General features: G+C 39.7%; 1 protein-coding gene across 1 annotated transcript in view; it reads right to left on the bottom strand.

Annotated features, from left to right (window-relative positions):
- Positions 1–1938: 1938 nt before the first annotated feature.
- The window catches only part of LOC102996963 (Fc receptor-like protein 5), a 101081-nt gene continuing 77534 nt past the window's right edge, over positions 1939–25485 (bottom strand). Inside the window, 3 exon segments of the mRNA XM_028488147.1 lie at positions 1939–2051; positions 2054–2170; positions 2173–2268. Coding sequence (XP_028343948.1) covers positions 1939–2051; positions 2054–2170; positions 2173–2268 — 326 coding nt within the window.

Genomic DNA, 25485 nt, shown 5'->3' with positions numbered 1-25485 from the left:
AGTAAGTGCATTGTGGCATAATATTACAAGAGCCTTTTTTAAAAAAGGTAAAAGTAGTGGAAAGACTCCCCAGAGAGAAACATCAAAAGCCTCTCTTGGGATTAACAGCTCTTCTTAGGGCATAAGACTTGAAAAAGGTGATGGAAGGGGGCTGAATTGGGAGAGAAAATGTGATTATTCTATTGTGGGTAAAGGACCTAGCCTATATTAATTTTGGAACAAGTGACTTCTTGGAGTCAAGGTAGTGATATCTGATTGTCTATTGTCAAGATTTTAGCTGGCTTTGTGTGTCCAATAAAGTCCTCTTCTGAGGGGAGGCATCCCTCACCTATTAGATGACAATTGTGCTTGGTTCATGAGGTTTGGGTGAGGTTGCCTCCTCCTTCCTTACTCCTGTAAAGGGTGGGATATGTGCCATTCATGCTCCAGGCTGGCTCGTCCCAAGTTCTTCTTGAGACTTCTGCAGGAGCCATCTGGATCCTGAGCATTAAACAAGAGGTAGGCTTGGAGCAGCCAGCACCCTCCTGCTACCAAGAGGGCAGCCTAGGACCTGTCTCTGTGTGAGTACAAGCTGAGGTAAGCAAGCTGTGGCTGACTTCCATCTATTTATGTTTTCCACGGGCTTGATTCTCTATCTGCACTTCATTCTTCTCTAATTGTCAATGTTTTTGTCACAAGCTTTCTCAAGTCCTTCATGGAATGAATTAGAGGTATAGCTAAATGAATAAATGAAGTAAGACATTTTATATAAAATGATTCTGTACTTCATGTTATCCTCAGAATACCTCTATGAGGGCAAGGAGAGGATGCATTAATATCCCCATTTTCAGAGAAAGAAAAGGGTCAGAGAGATAAAATCATTGTCTTGGTAGGTTTTTAATATATCCCACCCAGCAAGTGGCAGAACTGTGGCTAGAACTCATCTCTTTACTTCCAATCCAAGGCTCTTTCTATTATATTATACATTATCATATATAATTATGCATAATATAGTATATTATAATATATTATAATGAATATGCCAGTTATACTGTGCTTAATATACCCATTGTACTATATTCTATAGTACTTAGAATACTCAGATTATTTCTTTTAAAATCTAGTTCCCTGTTGTATTTCTCTTGTCTATGCGTCTTCATGGAGATTGTTTCTAACCCATAGCTATTTTGTCAGAGTTTTATTGAATAAACAAATGTAAATGGGCAATCAGTCTCACTTGAACTCACATATGTAAAGCACTTTCTTGGAGGGTTGAATTACTTTAACTGACAGCCTCACCAACTGGGTGGTAGCTTCCAGACTATGTGTATGCCGCCTGCTGCACCCAAGCAGTATTTTTGGTGATAATCAGTGATAGAGCAACAAAGAGTAAAAGCAGAAGTTACAAACCTGACTTCCTCCGGAACCTTAGGTAAAAAACAGAGCAGCAGTTGCCAGGAAACCAAGCAGTGACTCCCCCCACCTCCCCATCATGACCGCAGCCAGAAGGTGGTTCTTGTCCTCTGCAGGTTCTGAGGAGAGAGGCCTGGGACTCAGGCTGGAAATCTGCGGATACTGCGGGGGAGGGGGTGTGAGGTCAGGGATGGGGCAGGGGTCCCAGTGAGCTTTGCCTTAGTTTGAAATGGTTAAGTGGATGCTCAATTATTTGTCCAATGACCCGGAGTGTAGTCCACTCCTCTCAGGCTAGTGTGAGGCTGGCTGCTAACTTTCACAATTTCTAGTAGTCTCTATTTCCAGTATGTCACTGAGGAACCCCAATTTTTTTTTTTTTTTTTTTTTTTGGGCTGTGGCACATGGCTTGTGTGTTCTCAGTTGCCTGACCAGGGACTGAACCTGGGCCATGGCAGTGAAAGTGCGGAGACCTAACCACTGGACCACCAGGGAATTCCCGAAGAACCCCAATCATAACCAAATGCCATTTCTCATCGACCGGCATGCTTAGAGTCTTTCCTCTGGAAGGGAAGCGTGTAACCCAAGCTCAAGCAACACACAAATGACATTGAATAGCAGTGCCTCACTGCGCTGGGTCCCCAGGCCATTGTCAGCCTCACGTAGTAGTTTCCAGCATGTTCTGTGGTCAGAGAGAGAATGAAGGATGGTCCTCCTCCAAATGGGGCCGAGCTGGTCCCCAGGCTGACATCCTCATGATAAAACCAGTACAGGATCGGGGAGAGCCTCTCTAGGCCTCACAGAGAAGCTCCATCACGTTCCCCACCACAGCCTGGGCTCCGGGAGCCCTGAGCGTGAGGACAGGGCGACACACAGGACCTGAGGGGGACCGTGGGCTGTCAGAGAGGGTCTCTTCCTCTTGACAGTTCACCATCTACCCCTGCCTCTGTTCCCACATTCCAGATTTAATCCTTAGATCAGGGCTGTCCAACAGAGCTTCCTGCAATGGTGGAAATGCTCTATATCCGTGCTGCTCAGTATGGCAGCCACTACACGCGTATGGCTGCTGTGCACTTGAAATGTGACTAGTGTGGATAAAAGAGAAAATTTTTTATTTTAACTGATTTAAATGTAAACAGCCAAATGTGACGAGCAGCCACTGTATTGAATAGCACAGCTGTAGAGGCATTTACCCCAGAGCTGCGAGGATGAATTCCAGGAAGACTTTCTCCGGCTGGCTGACAGCAACAGTGTTCTTTCATCTCTTTCATCTTACTATCTTATTTTTTCTACCGAATTTGTAGCTCCCCTAAGGCAGCTATTTATTTTGGAAGGTCTGCCTTTGTCAGAAAAGAATTAGCTCTTCATTGCTCTCGTCCCTATGATCACCTTAAAGTGTTCTCATGACTCAAAGGATCCCTGAGCCCGGTCTGAGTACCTCTGACTGAACTGTGGGCGGGTGGAACTCACTTCTCACAGTGATATTTACTGCCTCACTCTGGATGAGGCCATAGCTGTTGTCAGCTGTAGAGTAGTATCCCCCAGCCTGGCCCTCCGTGATAACAAGGCTTTACAGCTCTGCTCCCTGGAAATGCCAAGTTTTTGTCCCCAAACTCTCCTTCCCGTCCCCTCTATGTCAGGAAAAGGTGATGTCCCCTGCGCCTTCAGACACAGAGCAGACAAGGACCAGTGTCTTCCTTTCAAACACCTGCCCTCTGGGGGCAGAGTTTCCATGGAGACACAAGACACAGGGATCCCTGTGTGAACAGGAGACAGCAGGTGAGACTTGACTCTTGGGAACATCAGGGCTGAAGTGGTTGGTATCACCCTAAAAGTGACAGCAGATGGAGTTGGAAATTTTGAGCAAGATCAGAAAAGAGAGATCTTTGCAGAGTACGAATTGAGGATGCTGGGTGTCAATCCTGAGTATATTTCTGTGGGAGGCAAGATTCTCACTTCTCAGCTTTCAGTCACATGAGGTTCCTCATCTCATAATGTACTCACTTCAGGAGGTTCTTTCCCCTAGGGGGCCAGGGTGGGCAACGCCAGGGAACAATCCTTGGGCTTGTGCTTGGTGACAATGGGTAGAAGTCTAGTGTTGAGAACTAGGAAGAGTAATGGAAAATATTAGCCCTCCTTTAAAGGGACATCATGCAAGATGATAAACTGCTTCTCTCCCTTCTTTTCATACCTACCTCAAGACCCTCTGCTTCAATATTATCTTCTCTAATTGCTCCGATATAAAATGGGTCTCTCTGTTCTCTCAAATCCTATTGTGTTGGATTTGGTACTAGGCTACTCTCTAGCTGACTGTCAGCTCTCTGCAAAGCCTCTATAGCATAATAATAGGCACCCAGTATATACCTGATTATATTACAATAGGAAAGGTAAAGTTAAGAGGAATGTGGTGGACATTTTGAAGTTTTATGATTCTTGAAGCCTCTCGGTAACTATTCCAGTCCTAAAGCACTATTAGAAATGAGAGGAGCTCAGGATAGCCTCAGGATCTCTCTGGAACAGATCCCCCATCCCCATGTTATGGGAAAAGAAGAATCAAGGTCTGAATAATGCCCTGCCCTACCTCCCTTTTTCAAGCCCCAGTGTCCCTTTTCACCAAAACTCACTCTGCACATAAATTTGGAATCTCTGGCTCTGTTTCCAGACACAGGAAGTCACTTCTGTACCTTGTACCAGAAAGACCCTGAGTCTTCTCCCCACCTGGCAGTGATCTGGAGCTTTGGGGAGCTGCTCCAGCATGACCCCAGGTCCTAGACATCTCTGAAGAGGTGAAATTGAAGTTGGGCATCTGACTCTGTGGAGAGAGCGGAGTCTCACAGGTTAGGGTTACTAGACTCTCTTTGGTGGGCCAGACGGTGTTAGCTGTCAGCACAGGAGGTGGAAACAGCTCTAAAGAGAAGAACAAACATAATCCCAGGGCAGCGAGGCTCAGAGCACCTGGAGAGACTCATCTATGTTCTCAGCACTATCAAATAGGTCTTACAAAATGAAGTCAATAGAATCACCACCCAACTCCCTGGCACAACTGAAGTATCATAATTTTTACCCATGGCTTTCTAGGGAAGCTTGATGAGCACACCCTCTGCCTCCCCGCTCCTTGACGAGCCTTGTTTGCACCCAACCCTGCTATACCTGGAGTGTAGTCATTACCTTGAATTTTGACCCTTACAAGGTTAGAAGTTCTTTGCCACAGAGATACATAACCTTTCTCAGAAAGCAGCGCGATTATATAAGCCATTGTATATGGAGACCGCTTTTGGTATGCTGAAGCTTGAGTTCCTTGTAAGAGCAGCAAGTTTTTTTCTTTTTTTTTTAACATCTTTATTGGAGTATAATTGCTTTACAATAGTGTGCTAGTTTCTGCTTTATAACAAAGTGAATCAGCTATACATATACATATACCCCCATTTCTCCTCCCTCTTGTGTCTCCCTCCCACCCTCCCTATCCCACCCCTCTAGGTGGTCACAGAGCATTGAGCTGATCTCCCTGTGCTATGCAGCTGCTTCCCACTAGCTATCTATTTTACATTTGGTAGTGTATATATGTCCATGCCACTCTCTCACTTTGTCCCAGCTTACCCTTCCTCCTCCCCATGTCCTCAAGTCCATTCCCTACGTCAAGCAGCAAGTTTTTTCCCATCCTTGTAGTAAATCATTTCATTTAATTCCCCTCCCTCCCTTCCCCAGCAACTCAGAATCACTCTATCCCCTTCAAAGATAGAGTGTGGGACCTGGAGAATCAGCCAGTCTGCAACAGACAGTAGACACTCAATTCACTCCTTGATTTTCCATCCTCTGGGTGCCTGTTGACATCTTGCACTCACTTTCCCCACAAGACCTATCCATTCATAGTTTCTTCAATGACAGTTTTGCTTTTTCCTCATGAATTTTACCCTTCACTCAGGACCAGATGATTTCTGAAGACTGACCCTCCTCTCCCTCATCTGAAGAGACTACCAGGTACACAGGGTCACTGGGACTCAAGTTCAGGGTACAGCACTGGTGCTTCCCAGCACATGTCTCTTAAATAGCGTTTGAAATTTTTAGTCCATATGCTTTCATAGGCTCATCATGCTCTCTCTGTTCCTGGGTAGAGGGATGCTTTGCATGTCATTGTTACCACTGTGTCTTGGAAGATGGTGGTCCATGGAGGATGGAAGAGAGCAAAGGTTTTGGTTGGGCAGCAGATGGAAGGAACCTGTCATGAATCAAGTTTCCACTGGGCGCCAGGCACCTAGTTATACTCTTTACATGAGGTCACTGAATCCTCACGAATACCCATGGGGTCATTATCATCATGTCTAATTTTTAAACATGTAAGTCAGTGGGGGATCAGGCCATTTTGCCCATGGTCACAGAGCTAGAGTGTAGCAAAGATAGGATTTGAACCTCATTCGCTGAATTTTAAGGCCATAGTCTTCCTACTAAACCATGCTCTCTGCTTGAGAAAGAAAGAGAAAGAGACCCTAAGTTTGGATTGGCTGCCAAAACCCTCATCTCTTGCTTGGCTGGTGCCAAGGAAATGAGGAGTCCACGTTGCTCTGGGGTAGTTATGGGACTTTCTCGTATGATTCTTTATGAGTATCGGGGCCTGAAATGAATCAGACAAATGAGTAAACAGTTCCTCCTCCCAAACCCCAAAACAGCTCTGACTCTTGATCAGACCAGGAAATAAGTTGAAACAGGGTCAATATGAAATATTGAGTTTGTAGGTAAAAAGGAAATGACAGGAGTTTGTTCTGAGCCTGGATCAAAGATTTGGGTGAGACAGTTCCTGTGAGTATTTCTGTCAGAACTGCCTCCTTGTTCCTAAAATGGACTTCCAGCTGGGGTGCTCCCAGGAGACTTCACGCACCTGCAGCCAGGTGAAGACACTGTCTCCTTACCTGCCTTTCCTTTGTCAGGTGCGTCCTCCTCCTTTTGCAGAAGAGGTCAGAAAGTAAACTCTTGAGCAGAGCAGAGCAGGAAGGTGTCAGGAATCGAGAGGTAGATGATAGGACTAGAATGACTGGGCCTAGGGGAAAGGGGGACACTTCCCTGCAGCTGTGGGGAGAAGGATTGGTACAAGCTTCCCCAGGCTCCTGTGCCGGACACTATAACTCCAAGGCGATGAAGAAGAAACAAAGAGGAACTTACAGGTCTCTCCTCAGCCAGGAACTGCAAGAGAGAGAGACATGAGAAATTAGCACAGTACAGGGATTCCGTCCTCAGCTGCACACTCACACTTTATCTGCCTTTCTTTGCCTTCTCTATGTTGCCCTGTCCCTACCCAAACAGCTGATGGACACTTCTCCAGTTCATCATCAGGGCCTATTGGCTACTCAGCAATTCTCTTTTTTGGTCCCAGACACTAGTGTGGAATAGCGCAGAGGCAAGAAGGACAGTGGAGAAAGACGTCTAGCCCTTCCCTTTCCTCGGCACTGGTCTCCCTTACTTGCTCTCTGGTTTGACTTTGGTGTCCAGAGAAGGGTTTAGCAGAAGGCTGATCTCACCAAGTTCTTCTCTGGGGGATTGTCCCTTTATAAGGGCACTCAGTGGAAGCAACTTCTTTGTTCACACGCTCATTTATTCAACAAGCGTTTGGTAAACACTTACTGTGCCAGGAGTGGGTCTAAATATTAGAGTTACCAAGAATAAGACACCGCCCCTACCCTCAAGAAAATTACAGTCTAATGGAGGAGATACTAAGTTGATAAGAAATTACAATACAGTGTGATAGGGCTAGGACAGTGGGAAGAGAGAGAATTGTTAAGAACACAGAAGTGGGTATCAAACTTCTCCTTTTTACTGAATTAAAAAAGACCATTTGTGTAGTTTTGCAATGCAACAGGGATACATCAGAGTAAAAATGCTAAGCCTACTATCAGAATTGAAGTTTAAAACTCTTATTTTTCAAATATTTTAAATATTATTTATATTTAAAAAAATATAACTGCCCATGTATATTTTCAATTCCACAGCTCATCAGATTTCACTATTTCCTTCCAAACAGTTTTCTTGTATGTGTTCTACATTAACCTAATTTTAGTGCTTGTTAAGATACAGTTTAGAATTCTGCTTCCATTTCTTTGATATTATCATATTATAATAAATACAGTGAACATCATGATGCATATTTTCTTCTCCATGCTCACCCCTCTATTTTAGATTCCCAGAACTGGGATTCCTAGGTCAACATACATGCCATTTTTTAACTGGCTTTCCAGATATGCTTTACCACTTCCGCTGCCAGGAGCAATGTGACTGCATCTGCTTCACTCAGTCTTCCCGCACTGGGAAACTAGCATGTAGCCTTCTGGGATTATTGTTGCTGTTGCAAATTTATTGACTGTAAACTGTACCGCCATGTTTTAATCTGTGTTTCTTGAATGGATTTACTCATTCATACAAGAAATATTAATTGAGTGCAGCTATATGCCAGGCATTCTGCTAGGTTTTAGGGATAAACAATGGTTTTTGTGAAGCGGGTGATCAAGTAAGCAGCTGCTGCAGGAAGTGTCTTTTAGTAGATCATCATGGTCTTTATCCATTTACCCAAAACATTTTCAAGTTTTTTTTGCCAATTTATATGAATTCTTTGCATCATACCTCAGCTCTTTTCTTTATTAGCTGTAAATATTTTCCAAAGGTAATACTCATTTTTATTATAGTTGTATTATTATCATATTACAGAAATATCAAATATTTATTTTAGAAAATCTTCTCTGAATTTTCTACTACTTCAACATTTTGGAAGACATAATCTGTATAAAAATCCAATACAGTTTTAATTCATTTTCCATGTTTTTGAGAATTAAAAAAATACACTTATTTCTTAATTATCTGGTTTACTTTAAAATTTACAGTGGAATCTGTAAATTTCTATTGTGTGATGCTGTCTATTTACCATAAATTAAGCTAATATGTAATTGAATGTATTTCTAGATTTCTATTATTTTCCATTGATCTATATTTATATCTTGTACCCATTATATAATCTTTTTATATTGTTCTAGAATCTATTTTTTAAATATATGAATTAGATTTCCAATGTTACTCTTTAAAAAAAAAATCTATTCTTTGATACTCTCACCAATAGATTTTTCCAGATAAGTTTTTGAACATTTTATTGAGTTCCAAGGAAAATTCTGCAGGTAGTTTGATTGAAATGATATAGAATCTATAAATCAACTTAGGGAGAACTGACATCTTTATAACACTTCTACCTTAGTGTTCCTATCCAGACTAATGACATGTCTTCATTCATTGAAGTTTTCTTTGTACAGTTTTATAGATTTCCTTTTATAAGTCAAAAAATATTTTTATCACTCCTATTTTTTCACTTTTATGGCTATTTTAGATGGAATTTCTTCGCTATAATCTCAAACTAGTATTTGATAATATTCAAGGATGTCACTGTTTTGGTTGTTTATCTTGAATCTTCCTAATTAATTCATATTCATGTACTTCAAACTATACCACATAGATGATATAATCAAGAATAGAGACTGCATAGTTCATAACACAATAGCAAACAAGCAAGTGCCAAATAAGTGTGGTGGGAATGAGTAAAGAATTAATAATATATTTAAAATCTTGCCTTCCAATGTGTATGCCTCTTACTTTTGCTACTGTTAGCGTATTGGCAAAATTTAAAAACTATTACAAATAATAATGATAGCAAGCATCTGGGTTCTAGCTCCAATCTGAATGGCAATTTTAGTGTTGTTCTGTTATGTGTAATATTGGCTGTCAATCTAGAACAGGTATTCTTTGTTATGTTAAGTAGGTAGTCTTCTGTGATACTTATTTTAGGAATAGATATTGATTTTTTTATACCTATTCTAATACCTTTGGCAACTGTTGTCACCATAATTTTTCTCCTATTTAGCATTTTGATGTGGTTAATTATATAATAACCATCGATTTATCTATTCTTCAATTCTGACACAAATTCTACTCAGTAGTAGTTACTGTAAGATGAAAATACTTAACACAAGCAAATTGCTAGTGAGCACTCAAAAAATATTAACATTTCTATTGTCATCATTTTTATTTTGACACACTGCTAAATTCTTATTTAAGAAGATAGGGGCCCACATTCCAAGGAAAGCTTCCCCAGTCCATCTTACCCCTAGAGAATGCCTGAGGGCAGAGCCCAAGGGAATTTTTATGGGCATCTGAGACTAGTGCTCTGGGGAGGCTGAACAATCCATCCCATCCAGGTCCTGCTCTGTGGTGTCCACTCACCTAGAACCAGCAGCAAATCCACGGCAGCATGGAGTCTTGTTCCAGGAGACTCAGAATCAGTTCCTCTCGGAAATTGACAGTTGTACTTGGATCTGAGGACAGAGGCTGTCCACAGTGGCACCAATAGCGTGACCCAGAAGATTTTGAAAAGGGAAGCCGAGGACACTGCTATTTGCTAATTGCCATTTCCTCTGCTGTGGTCCTAAGGAAGTGAAATTGTTCTCTTGTTTATATATCTGCTTAAATATAGGTCAACAATGTAGCTAAACTAGTCAAGGAGTCATCCAGGAACTGTAAGACTTGGTATCCCATTATAACAGTTCAAGTATCCCTAGTTTCTCTGTCTGGGGGATTTCATTCATTCCTTTAACAATTTTCTATTGCTTATTTACTGTGTCTTATGGGCTGAGTTATATAGGTGACCTATATCTCCCTGGCCATGTTGTGTTGAACGAAGCTAACGATCCCTGCCCTCATGTAGTTTCTAGTCTAATGAGGGGAGAAAGCCTTGATAGAGAATGACATATCATCTATTTTCCTGTTAGGATCAAAAAACTTACTTGATGTCTTTCAATAGAATGCTTCTCATCTATCCCTTGTTTATACTCCATGTGGTTCCTTATACATAGTTTCTACTATGCTTACACCCTGCAAACACACTCATGTGCTCTAAGGCCTATTGGCTCTCACCTTGAGCAGAAATCTCAACTTCTCCATTAAATGTTACTATGTGAAAACACTTAAACTAGCACCTGACACATACAAGAAATAAATGAATGAAAAGGGAATATCTGTCTGTCCCATACTCGGTGTGCACCAAATTGTTTCAGTTCACCTCCAGCGTATATGTGTTACCGAATTAGGTCTGGCTGCTCACCGCTCAAACATCAAACTCAAGAAAGACAAATGTTGGTAAAAAAGAAAGTTGTTTTTAATCAGAATGCCGTTAATCTGGGGAGATGGTAGACTCAGCTTCCCCAAAAAATCACCTCCAAACATTCTGCTCGACCATGAAAGTTTTAAAGGAAAAAAAGGAAATAATCTCAGTTAGTCTTTGAGATGGGGGTCAGAGTCATCGCTATCCCCCATGGCATGCAGGCCCATTTACTTCTTGTGATCTTCCTCTAGATGTTTTCTTGCTTACACAGTTTGTTCATAAAGTTTGTTCATGATATTACTGAAGACGAAGCTAGGGAAGAGATATGGTCATCTGTTAATTACTTATTCTTCGTTTCTACTTCTTTGATCTAGGAAAGAACCAAAGAAGTATTGTGCGATCAAAAGATTTGAAAGGTCTGCTAGAGCCAGAGATGAGGAGCGCAAGGGGGTGCTTGGTTTAAAAATTAGTAACAATATAGCTTTGCTAAAGTGACAAGTAAAGGGGTTTCCTGCTGAGGGCAGTTTCCTGCAAAGAGCTGATTACATATGCACTCCAACTCCTTCTCCACCCAGTGGGTCTTGGTGATCACATAGATCTTACAAGTCCTGGGATGTGTCCTACTGCAGTTCCACAGTAAGTGGTGCTCAGTATGCTGAAGCCCGTGGGTGACAATGTTATCACTCATGTGGTAGGAGGGCTTCCTTGGAAAGAGTACCTCTGGGATGGGTCCTCTGTTTTAGCCACCACGGCTGGACACTTTCAAGATGTCCCTCCCAGTAGTAGAGCCTATAGTTGATTGACCCTGGGACTTCCTGGGACACAGACAGATCCTGAAAACAGTGGGAGGACACAGAGGGAGACACTGAGGAGCTCCATCTGTTCAGGAGCAGATGACTACCTCTTTCCTTGACCCAAAGCCTCTGTTTCTTTTCCTTTCCGTTATTTTCATACCAGGTCTACCACTGCCTTTGCCTTTTGAACTCAGAGTATTCATTTCCTTCTTGAAAGTAAAAATTGAATTGTCTGTTAGGAAGGTCTTAGCCCACAGAAACCCGGAAAGACCTGTTTATTCTTTCTAGGATTATGGAGGGTTTGGTACTTAGGAACCCAATGGCCTGTTATCCTCCTGGGGGTGGAGGTCACTGTACCCGCCCCCTGTCCTTCCCCACACCCCTGCCCTGATGCACATTCACACAAACATACACAGCAAGTATGGACCAAGGATACTTCTTGTCACTTTCTTGCTAAAAACTGTAAAAAAAATTATCTAGGACTTCACTGGAATATAGCTACATATAAAATGACTTAGACACACAACGGCTGTTTGTACTGTTGACCTGAAACAAATAGACTGCCAGGTATATCTCCCGCAAAGGTGGGATTATTTGGGATCATCAGAGAATTACAGTTCAGGGTCTGCAACCACAGTTAGCCACATGCAAGTCCCCACACAGCGAGGGAAGGAGAATGCTTTTCTAGAGGGAAAAGGAAGCTGAGAGGGCTGCAGTAAAAAGAGTCCATGACTTCATTAGCTGCTGAGTCCTTGCTAAAAGAGAAGTCTTTCTCCTTCCTGGTCGGCTCTGCTGCTATCACAGGGTGTGAGAGCTCCCCCTGTGGGTATTCTGACTCTATTTAATGGCAGTTCCTTTTCATTAACTTTTTACAGTAGAGATCTAAGCTGGCTTCTTGAATTTGACAGTTGCTTTTTATAATAGATATGAATACAGTTATGGCTACCTAAAATGTCATCTCTATCCTTTTCTGACTCTGCTGATTGCGGTGTGCAGTGGTGAAGGAAAGTTTTTAAAAGTCTGAAAAGGCATTCTCTATGCAGTCTTGCTGAAATAATAAGCAGAATCATCATCACACCCAACATCCTCTGAGCTAATACTTACTAAGGACTTACTAAATGCCATACATTGTGCCAGGTATCTCATGTTCTCCTCCCAAAACCTCTGTAAGTTAGATGATATTATTACCCCCATTTCAGGACATCACCAAAGCCAATTATTGCACCTCACACCCCCTTATCACTAAAGAAGAGGCAAAATCCTTGGTAGGTTTTCTTTTTTCTTTTGGAGGCAACATATTCCTCATTTAAGTGTACTGCTGTGACCCATTCACTGAGTAGCCCAGACGACTGTCAGTTTTGAGTGAGGCCCAGGGCAAAAGATGAGTCTGCAACAAGTCCACGTTGCCATGGAAGCTGCTCAACCATGGGAGGGGTGCACTCCTGCAGATCTGATGTTGCCTGAGATGACTGTGGCAAGTATGGATGTTGCATGGGGCATCTGAGGAGCCAGGGGAGGAGAATTACAGCATAGCGTCCTAAGATTTTAGACAAAAACTATGTACTCTCTTCTTCTTTTGAGAAGTAGCATCTGATTTCTTACTGGGTCTTAGGGGAAATTGAATGCTTAAACGTGGGACATCAAGTGACCACAAAATCTGAACTTCTCATCATGAGCTAGATGTTATATAATCATATTGTATATGCACAGCAGCAATCCATCCTCAAGAGCAAAAACAAACAAAAAAACACAAAAAAACAAAACAAAAAACAAAACAAAACAAAACTAGGCTCAAGCAGGCATAAGTAAGTTGTGCGATGTGTGAGCAGGTAGCTCAGGCTGCTATGGCACCAACTTTTGCCTCATTTCCTCCTCTCTCTCAGCCCACATGTAGAGTTCCTTATAACTAGTTAACTAAAGAAGAAAAACTAGGGCTTGTTTCATGACGATTTTGCACAAAATACTGAAATTAATTGGAAGTGAACTGCTACAGCATTACCACTCCAACTAGGATTGTTCCTGAAAAAAAGTGATGAAGGGAATCCTTACAAGGGACAGAACTTCAAGCATTATAAATGGTCATCTTCTCAGTCTGACTTGAAACCAAATGAATTCTGATTAATTCATCTTTACAGTTGAGGCTCAAGGAGCTCCCCTCCTTGGGGTAGGAAGTCCAGCATTTAGGTAGGGAGATAGAACCAGTCCTGGGGATGAGACACTGTTACAGTTTCCAGAGTACAAGTCTGGGTAAGAAACAAGCTGAGAGTTCTCAGCACCAGCAAACAGGGCACACAGCAGGACACCCACTGTCCTTGAGGTTGCGAAGAAACTTACATACTAGCGGAGAAGGCAAATATTATACAAATAAATGATTATGTAAACGAGATAGTTTCAGATAGTGGGGCTTTCTATGAAAGAAACAAAATAGAAATCAAAATATGTGGTTAGATAAAATGAAGCAAGCAACAACAATAGCAACAGCAACAACAGCTACTATTTGAGTGTTTAGTAAATTTCAGACATAGTTCTAAGCCCTTGGCACAAGTTAACTCATTTCATCCTCACAAAATATTGTTATTCTCATTTTAATATGAGGAAACTGAGGCATAAGGAAGTTGAGTATGTGTCCAAGGACACAGGGGGCTGGTGGACGAGTCTGCCTGGTTTCAGGGGCAGGTTAGTGCTGAGGTTCCCACAGCATCCCACTTTCTGATTCCAATTTGTTTCTGACCTTTCTGATCAGTATTCTAAAAGCAGTTGTTTTTTGATAATAATTTCCCACTTCTATTTAAGGTCACATAAGTTGGTCCACATTCCCTGATACCAACAGAGTACTATCGATATTTTATGACTAAAGAGCAATTTCCACTTTCAGTAGAAACCTTTGTGGAGAGAAAGGTTCTCCTCTTTACCATATTAGTGTTAGGGGCCTTTCTTTCCATTAGGTACTGAGGGACCAAAAAAAAAAAAGTTTGTATGAAGAACTAGTTGAGGCACCTGGTTAATGGGAAGCTAAAGTTAAATGGCTGGGTCGGCTATTGAAAGCAGATGATGATCACAAGGATACTACGTTATTCTGGACATGGATCGTGGATTTTTCTGCAAGATTCCCTTTGTTTTCAGGATCCATCTCACAGAAGTCTGTCATTTACCAAATCCCAAGGAGATTGATGGCACATACATTGTTCCATCAATAGCCACCTGTAAAACCTGCCCTTCTCTTTGAAGAGCTCTTATCCTTCCCTCATTAGCATTCCTCAGCAGATAGGGTTACCTTTTAGGGCAGGCCCTGCTCACACAGAATTACAGGCAGGAGACTGGGGTGCAGATGGGTGTAACCACAGAGGTCTCTTGGCCTCGAGTGATGGGAGCCTCACTCTTGTAGCTGTTAGAGAGAAGGGGCTTAGATAGATATATATGAGTTTTCTGGGTGCTGATAAAGGGAGTGGACCTTGCCTGGAGACCATAAAGCAGGAACGGAAGTCACAGATGTATATATATTTTTTCTTCTGCCTGGAACTGCCAAAGAAAAGAAACCAGACACTTACACAGAATTGCTCATTTTCCAATCTTTTCAATCTGCAAACTTCTGAGAACTTTCTCAGCAACCTACTAACCACTACTTCTTCCTTTTGTGCTTACTTCCCTCTGTTCCTTTTTCACCCCTCACACCATATGTAAAGTAGCCCAGTCCTAGCTGAAAAGCTGAAGAAATTAGCAGTTGTTGAAGCAGAATCACATTAATTATCCATCGATAGAGAAGAGGGGAGAGATTTATTTTAAGAGTGGCTTGTGTACATAGATCCATTCAACTTCCTTCAAACCAAGGAAAGGAGAGAGAAGAATTTACAGTTGTCAGAGAGAGTAATGTGTAAATATGATTTCATCTACTAGAAGGACAGTACTGGGAGGAAACTGAAATGTCAAAGGGACCTGTGAGAGGCTATTTCATTGTAAGTTATAATCCTTGATATAAATGTCTCTTTATTCACCAATAAGGCACTGCTTTTGGCTTGCATCTTAAGAGTATGTCCCCTGTAAGTGCGTAGCACAGACAAAAGTGGATGCTCCAATATATATTCCACCATACTTGCTTTTGGAAAAATGAAGCTGTTCTCTAGACTGAATGAACCACGGATTATGGTTCTTTTAAGCAGTAAGCCTTAGTCCATGATTCTGAAATCGTCGTTTGCTGTTAGGTTGTTTGCAGTTAGGGGTCCCTATCTTTAATTCTTTCTGTCTGATACCTAATTTTCAGAGATTTCTGAGCACCAAGACACCCTGCTTTGGAGAACGCAATTCAGAAGTGGCATGTCTTCTACATTACACATGGGTATTTCCTCTCTTCAGACCAAGTTTTGGTTTCATGTTTAGAGAAATTTAGAGAAGTGTCAGCAGATGTCCTGTCTCTTCACCCATGGCTGGAACAGGGCATTTTCATAAATGAATATATCTTTATATTCTATTAGATAACTTTGGCATATTAAAATACCATGAACAAAAGTATAAGGCAAAGGACACACCATGAATATCTACATCACACATAATAAGTAAAGGATTAGTATCATTAGTTCATAAAGTAATCACGCTGTTCACTAGGAAAAGACGGTTCCAACTGCTAGAAAAAAATATAAAAATATTATCACAAACTGACTATTGGTTTAAAAAAAAAGAACACTGCCCCACACACATAAAATGATATTCAACTTCGCTAATAACCAAATAAAATGTAAACCATCAAATACAGCTTCTGTTATCATATTTGTAAAAACAAACAAACAAAAAAACACCACCCAGTGTTGGAACACATGCACGTTTCTGGAACAATAAAATATAAAGTTGCTCTGGATTAAGAACTTTAACATTCTTTATACTCCATTTCCCAATAAGAATTTATTGTGAGAAAATAATCAGAGCTACAGACAAAAGTTACACCTCAAAGTTTTTACAAAAGTAGAAAAAAAATGAAATATCCTAAAATGGGAGAATCTATATCATGCAATACTATATAGCTATTAAATTCATCTTTTAGAATAATACTTAAGAGCATGAAAAATGTCCAAATATATTAAGTATGGAAGGAAAATTATATCAGAGGGAAAACTGGATCTTCAGGAAAAGTTAAGAACATTGAAATATCTGGAGAAAAATAAAAGATTACAATTTTCTACTTAAGTTATTTAAAATATGTGTGACTACTTAAAACATAAATTACAACAATGAATTATGTGATTTTTTTACATGTATGTAAATGTAGTACCTATGACAAATATCACATAAAGAATTCAAGGAGCAGGGATATAAAGATACCTATGTGGTTTCATTTCTCCATTTTCTATGGAGAAGTAGAATACTAATTTCAAGCAGATCAGGAAAGATTAAGAATGTATATTGTAATCTCTAGATCAGCCTTTAAAAATAATATAAAGACATATAGCTAAAAGATAATAAAATTGCCATATTTAACACACTAAAATAGGATACTAAAAATATTCAAATAATTCGAAAGAGGGAAAGGGAAAAACAAAGGAACAAAAAAACAGTAGAGGAAAATAGGAAGCAAAAACTAAAGTTAATAAGTCCAACGATATCAATAATTATCTGAAATGTTAGTGGTCTAAACACTAATGAAATGAAAGAAATTATCTGAATAGTTTAAAAAGTGAGACCCAACTATACACTGCTTACAAGAAACACACTTGGAATATAAAGACACTGATTGAAAGTAAATGGATAGAAACATATACATTATTCAAACAATAGCATAAGAGAACTGGAGTGGTTACACTAATATTGGATAAAATAGATTTCAAGACAGATTATTATTAGAGATAAAATGGAATTTCATGATAAAAGAGACAACTTCAGAAATCCATAATTATTAATGTGTATATATCTAGTACCAGAGCCTCAAATACATGACACAAAAATTGATGGTAAAAAGGGAAAAATACATAATTCCACAATTGTAGTAGGAAATTTTAACATTCTTCTCTCAGCTCTTGAAAGAACGTTAGACAAAAACTCAATAAAGGCACAGAAAATTTGAACAACACTCTCAACTTCCTCGACTTAATTGATATTTATAGAATAGGACACTCCAAAATTGCAGAATATATATTATTTTCAAGTGCACATAGTATATTCATCAAGACAGATTATATACTGGGTCATAAAACTAGTCCCAATAGGTCTGAAATGACTGAAATAATAGAATGTTCTCCAATAACAATGTAATTAAATTAGAAATCAGTATTGAAATCATGTACATACCCCTGTGACCTTGTCTTTTGAAGTAAAAGGCTGACTCAAGTGTTAATGATTGGGAAATGTGAAGATGTAGAAACAAGGAATAGCTGTTGGGCTGGGGAACTAGTAACAATTTAGACTATAAATCCACCACATCAAATTAAAAATGTTTGCTTTTGAAAGGTACAGTTAAGAAAATGTAATGGCAAGTCATGTATCAGGAGAAAATATTTGCTAAGCATTTCTGACAAAGGTATACATATCCCAAATACATAAAGAACTCCAGTAACTCAGTAATAAGAAGACAAAGAACTCAAATTATAAAGAAGCAAAAGAAAGTTTACTCAGCAAATAGTGCTGGAACAACTGGATATTCACAAGAAAAAGATGAACATTTTTCCTCAGACAATACACACACAAAAATTTTCACTCTAAATGGCTCTTAGGTTTGTATGTAAGAGTTAAACTATAAAATTTCTAGAAAACGAAATAGGAAAGAATCTTTTGACTTTGGGGTATACTTTCTTATATAAGAAACACAAAGCTTATGGATAAAATGAAAAAGTAGATCAATTGGATTTTATCAAAAATAAAAGAATATCTTCTCTTCAAAAGACACCATTAAGAAAATGAAGGGCAAGTTACAGACATGGAGAAAACATTTGCAACACATAAATCAGACCGGGATATATAAACAAACAAACAAACAAAACTCTTGCAACTCAATCATAAAAAAGACTATCAAATAAAGAAGAGGTAAAATGTGTGAACAGACACTTCACAAAAGAAGACCTACAAAGTGCTAATAGGGAATTGAGAAGATAATCAAAGTCATTGATTATCAGCAAAATCAAAACCACAATGAGATAACACTATACCACACTACAAACTCCTTAGAGTGACCAAAATTAAAAACTGAAAATGCCAAGTGTTGGCAAGGATGTGGAGCAACTGTAACTATCAAACACTGTTTATGGGAATGTAAAATGGTACAGCCATTTTGGAAAAGAGTATTGCAGCCTCTTAAAATGTTAAGCATCAATCTACTATGTGACCCAGCAATTATACTCCAGAGTGCTTACAAGGGAGCAATGGAAACATATGTTCACACAAAGAATTGTACATGAATTTTCATAGCAGTTTTATTTTTAATAATGACAAATGAAACAATCCAAATGTCTATTAATAGTAAATGGATAACCAAAAGTGGAATATACATATAATGGAATATTTACTCAGCAATAAAAAATATATATATATACTATGGATTCATGAAGCAATGTGAATGAATCTCAAAATCTTTCTGCTTGGTGAAAGAAGCCAGGCACAAAAGAGTATATACTCTATGGTTCTATTTATATAAAATCTTAGAGAATACACTGTAATCTACAGTGACAGAAAGCATATTAATGATTGTATAAGATAAAGGTGGAGGGAAAGAAGTATTATGTACAGGATAAGGAAACTTTGGGGGGTGATGCAGGTATTTGGGATCTTGATTGTGGTGTGTCTTCATGGATGCATATATTTGTCAAAATTCATCAAATTGTATACTTTAAATCCATACAGTTTACTCTGCATAAATTATTCAATTATTTGTAAAAAAATAAAATAAATGTAAAGAAAAAATTATAGTAATGTCTTGAATCTTAATGCCTCAACTGTTACCTTCCTGACTAGTTGGGAAAATAATTTCCTCATGAATCTTCTCCCAAATATTTCTTAGACTCTCCCTGACTGCTTACAGGTACTACTATTTGCCCTTAGTTTGAAGGCCTGCATAAGGGGTTCTGGGAGGGAGGTCCTCCATACACTCGGAACTATTCTGTGGGCTGTACAGCCCCTCTGGTGTCCCCATTTCTTGCTGGCATTTCCTGATTCTGTCTTAGAGGTTGCTGTCCTTGGTGCTGCTTGCACCTCTTGAATGCACTCCTGGATAGTGACTCTCACTGTCCATGGGAAGCTACCTCAATCCTGTCTTTCTCCCTTAGGGATTTTTTCTCTCTTAAGTCAAGAGAGAAAGCCTGCCTTTTGTCACCACTCTTTTCGATGGGTTTCCCACAGCTGGATCTAGTGTCATGTTCCCCTTCTCCTGTATACCTTATTCTTTCTGGAGCTCAAGATGGGGAGGCATTTGGAGCAAAATTTAAGCACAGACACAGACTACACCTGTATTCCTTGCTTCCTCTAAAGGCCAGGCATACATTATGGATTGCATATTGTACCTACTAATATGGAAACTAGAATGGTAAGTCCTTCTTTCATAATAAAAATATGTATTTCCTCTTTAAGAAGGCAATCATTTTTTCCCTTGGAAAATGATCTTGTTAGTTGAATTCATTAGTCAAGGCTAAAAGCCTCAAATCAGATTGCATTTTGATATATGTTATACTTCCTGATGTCTAAGCTTCTGACACCCAAGGGGAAAGATGTAAAATTTGAAATACATAATACTTTTATGCATGAGCTGTTTTCAAGGTTTGCAAAGCATCATTTCATTATTTACTTAACGTTATCAACAATGGCTGGTGTAAAATCAATGATGTCCATAAATTGTATCAGTTGAGGTGCATCAGTCCTCAGTGAACTTCTAGCTTCTTTCCTTAAGTTCTATTGTTTTCAAAGCTAAAAAATTTCAGTGTAACAGTAGGTGATAGAGGCTAACAATTTCAATTATTCCTTTTCTGCCTCAGCAGAACTTAAGAATAAAACTGCTTCTGACATTTTTTGCTGGCATACTTAAAAAAATGGTTTTTCTTCATTGGTAGACACCCAATATCTGTCAGTCAATTGAGGAATTGATTAGGAGTCACTGAGCAATGGAAGGGGACGTCCTCCTTTGAGCCTACTAATTGCCTTGCATCTCTACACCCACTGCCAGCTCAGGTCATGAGGACTCCTGAGTGACCCTAAGCTTTACCACCTAAGTCATGTGAATCATTGGCTCTACTGACCTTCCAAGATTGTTGTTGATGCTTCTGTAGCCATCAAATAGTGGATGTTGAATAATTAAACAGTAAAACTGAGCTGCAACTGGTAGGAGGAATGTTTGATCTTATGAGACATGAAGTATCTTGAAGACTACAAATTCTTTGTGGGCTGGGGTGTGTATGTGTGTGTGTGTCATATACCTGCCTCTATCTTTATCTATCTATTTATCTATCATCATCATCATCATCATCATCATCGTCATCAATCATTTATCATCTATGTATCTATGTATAAATTTGTGTTAGTTTGCTCTGGCTGCCATAACAAAATACCACAGACTAGGTGGCTTAAACATCAGATATCTATTTTCTCACAGTCTAGAAGTCCAAGATCAAGGTGCTGGCAGAGTTGGTTTCTGGTAAGACCTCTCTTCCTGCCACCTTCTGGCTTTGCAGATGTCTGTCTTGCTGTGTCTTCACATGGCCTTTCCTCTGTGTGCATGAAGAAAGATAGAGAGGGCTCTGGTGTCTCCTCTTCCTCTTAGGAAGACACCAGTCCAATTCAATTAGGGGCCACCCTTATGATCTCATTTAACCATAATTATCTCCTTAAAGGTCCTATCTCCAAGTATAGTCACATTGAATTTTGAGAGAATACAATTCAGTCCATTATACTATCTAATCAGACAATTTGGAAGCTCTCTTCCATTAAATAGAATGTGTTATTTTTAAAAAATCTTAATACTGATGTATATTTCATGAAGAAATAGTATATATGTGGATAGAACAAAGCTTTTTGGTTGTTTCCAATTTGGTAGCTGGAACAAAGCATGTACAACAGAACATCAGCAATGCCACTATCAACCACACAAAAATGGAAACAAGATGTTTAGAACAAACTGTTTATGTAGAGATAGTACATTAAAAGATTTTGATCCCACTTAGATCAACCGGTCACGATCGCATCCTTGTGATCCTGGCTAGACCGTTTCTCCCTTCTAATCAACAGGCCCAGGAGCTGAAGGCCCAACTGCCCTGCCTTCACATGTGTCTCTACTGTGAAAAGAATGCAGAATTTACTCAAATGCTGCTCACTATGTTCTTAGAGAACACACAGACTCAGGCACAGAGGAAGTTGGCAGAACTTTCACCCAGCCTGATGTTCCCTATGGCCCAGCCTCTTGGGATGCTGAGCCCTGGAGGGAAAGAGGTAGCATGGCTGGGGATAACAGAGATAATGACACAGGCTGCTTCTCAGGGTCTCTGTGAGCCACTATGGGTACAGAGCTAGTGGTCTACGGCTGACAATGCACTTGGGAAATTCTCATAGTTTTCTGCAGCATCTTCAAGGTCCCTGTCTTGATTGATGGCCAGCCCTGCAGAATCATCTAGATGTGCCTTCTTCAACTCTGAATAGATGACTTCAGGCTCCTAGTGGAAAAAAAAACCCAAAACACAAATAGTAAGTATCTAAATGTAGGTGAGGCAGAGCAGAGGGGAAAGCAAGCCAGGAAATATGACCCACCTTATCCTCCCAGTGTTTCTTTGGTGAATTTGCTGCTGGATGGGAAGAGGAAAGAAAAGTATTAAACTGTGGGTAATACATTGTAACTTACCTACTCACAGTGCATTCCAAACCAATCTTTCCTCTGCTGACTCATTTCCTAACTGTCTCCTCTGCTGAATTCTTCCAAGCCCTCACAGGCCAAGAATCTCATCCTCACACAAATAAAGCTTTTCCTCTGCCCATAAAATGCCCAGAATGACTTTCCTGAAAATATCTTTCTTTTTCCACTGCTCATCACAACACCAGCAGAGCAACTCTGTTATTTCCACCTCCCTACCACTATTTAGGGCCTCTATGGCTACATTGATCATCTGGGAGAAGGAAGTAAAGATGATTCACTTCACTTTGCACCGAGAAATTGGAGGAGGCAGCTCCAATAGGGACTTGGTATTCTAAGGCCAAACAGAAATGCCCAGTAAGCCAAAGATATGCAGTGCTAACACTGAGAAAATTCAGTGTGTGTATTTCTCCTATCCTTCCAAGGGATTCTTTGGATCTCTTTCATTTAGTTACTCAGCCAATAAGCATTCAGTGAACAATGACCTTCTATTAAGGATTGGTAAGCTATAAAGAGGCAAAAATGATATAAACTCAGTCCATACAATTAAGAATCTTATCATTTTTAAGGAGAGAAATAGAGAAATAGACAGGGAAACAAATGCAACAAGTACTATGAGCACCAAGATAAAAATACATATTAAACTATGCTGTTGCCACAAAGGGTAATCAGTTCCTCTCAGGTTAGGAGATAGGGAGGGCCGGTGGGAATTACTGAGTTTCACGATGGTAACTGATTTCTTGAAATGTGAGCAAGGGTCACAGACAAACTAGAGGCAAGAACATTACAAGACAAATAAGAAGCACGAGCACAAAACAACCCAGTTTGATTAAGGAAATGTTAAGAGTTCAATATGGCTAAAGTAAGCACATAAGGCAGAGCTTAGGGGAGGCAAGTGTCATGCTTTAAAATGGAGAATCACTGAGGGCAGTTAACCTAGACAATGATGTGATCAATTGTGCATCTCAGAGGGATCACACTGGAAACAGGTCGTTAGAAGGTTGGAAGGAGAATGAGATTAGAAATAAAGAGACCAGTTAAGAGAATTACAATTGTCTACACATTAGATAATTAAATGCTTAATTTAGCTATTATGTTCATTCATTCATTAAAAAAAAATTTGAGGGGGCCTATCGTTTTCTAAGCATAACACTATATGCTACTGATATATTAGCAAAGCAATAAGGTGTCTGTCCTTAAAGAGTTTATGGGGTAATGGTGGCAGTGTAGACAGGTAAGAGGGAATGATTGTGATTATAGGATTGGTAATATAAGAGGAGCAGTTAATGCCTCTCCTGTTGGATTCATATTGAGACGACTCTTTGATCAAAAACCCCTTGCTGGATTTGATAAAACACTGCCACCTTACCTCTACTTGTGTCTCACCTGAATTTTCTTTTGTATCTTGGATGCTCCAGATCTGGGAATAAACCAGGTTGCTCTCACCAAGATCCACTGCAAAACAATAGATCACAGTTGGCTGTAGTCAAGAGCTCACACTATAAACTCTTCTTCCCAGTCACCAAGTTTATAACCACCTTCTAAAATTGACATAGTGCCAGAAATGACATTTTTATATTGAATATGACTGAGACATGGACCATTGCTCAATCTCTCTTCCCTCCCTGTTTCACCCCTGGAGCCCTCTGTTCCTTAGGAAGTTCTCACCATTGCTGAACACTGGCTGCAGTTCCATTGGGTCTGGTGGTTCAGAGTAAGTGGGCTCTTGGAGGTCTGTGTTGGAGGTTCTAGAAGGTTCCTTAAACCCCCTGGGACTGTAACTGTGACAGAAGGGGAGAGAGACAAAAGGGAGAAAATATCTGTGGATTATACAGAATCTCAGGAAAATCAATATCCAGGAAGAGCTCAGCATGGTTCATCTGAAAATATCATGGCTGCTACTCTAAGAGTCTTCATGCCTCTTTTGAGAAAACGTCAGAAGTATGGCACAAGACAGAGCCAGGGCAGCATTACAGAGAAGGCCAGCTGAGGCAAGGTCAGAGGACAAAGGCTACATAGTTCAAGGTCCCTTTGATAGAGTAAACACTTGTGTTTGCCTATTTTTTATTACTTTCAAAAGTTTAAATGTTTCAACATCGATACACAAAGGCTTCTGCATTCCACAGAAGTTGACCTTTGTCTTTTTTAAGGTTCCTTTCAGTTTTCTACCTCATATTACAATGATCTACCTTTCCTGTAAAATACTATGAAGGCTCTTCAGGAAAAGTATTTTTTTCCAATTTCATTTCCTTCTGCAGTTAATATTGTGAGTTGAACATTGCCAGCATTCAATAATCCTTTCCTGAATGAGTGTATGAGTGGGGAAATGAGCAATAAGGGAGTCAATAAATGTAGCCTTATGAAAGATGACATCATTAAGACATCAGTGATAATTCTCTACTGGCACACACTTAAGGAAGGAGCTAAATTAACCATGAATAGTAAATAACATTAACTCTGTGTATAAGTATAAGTGAGTATTATTCACAACTATGATTGAAAGTGGCCTTCTTAATCACATTTTTTATTTCATAAGAATTTGAAATATTTAACAGGAAATGAGTAAAATATTTTTTAATGTACATAATTCCATGTCCTATCTTGTGAGCATAAATAAAATGAAAATGCTGACAGCACAAGAAGCAGAGACCTCACCTAGGTGTTCCAGTGGTGGAAAGTCCTCCTGAAAAATGAAAAAAGGAACATTGATGATAAGTGATCTCTGTGGACAATGTGCTCTATGTTAGAATATCCTTTCCCAGAAATCAAATTCAGCCTAGATTTCAGCTATGGCAAATCTTTGAGAACATCCGGCTCCACCCCTTATGTCATGTTATAGATAAGGAAGGTGGGGTCTGGAGAGACATTTGCACAGAATCACACTTATTCTCAATCATTCAATCAGTAATAGCAGCATGAACTCTAAGTAGTTGTGACCAAGTAGCAGAAGAGAGACAACTTAATATTTAACTCTAGATCAAGTGCTTCCCGTACTCCCACTTCTCTATTCTCACTGCAGCCCTATGAGGTAGAGACAAGGAGACTGAGGCCTAGAGGGGGGTTAAAATTAATACTTGTTACACAAGTATGACTCAATAGGACTATCAGAATAAGCTCAGACCTTTCTTTATCTGTGACCTTGCAAATCCATTTCAACAACATTGGGTGCATATTGTTTTCTCCATACCCCTTCTTTCCTTCGCTTTCACCTGGCTAATACCAATTTATCTTTCCTCCTCCAGAGCTTTCCCTGATACCAACAGGCTGGATTAAGTGACCTATATACTTGCACATAGAACCCTGCAATATTAAAATTACTATATTGTATTTTAATTATCTATTTCTGTGTTTGCCTCTAACTCTCTCCTTCATGA

This window comes from Physeter macrocephalus, chromosome 4 (assembly GCF_002837175.3).
Source record: "Physeter macrocephalus isolate SW-GA chromosome 4, ASM283717v5, whole genome shotgun sequence".
NCBI classification, from domain to species: Eukaryota; Metazoa; Chordata; class Mammalia; order Artiodactyla; family Physeteridae; genus Physeter; species Physeter macrocephalus.
The sequence above is the reverse complement of the archived record's forward strand: the minus strand, read 5'-3'. Positions and strand labels throughout refer to the sequence as shown.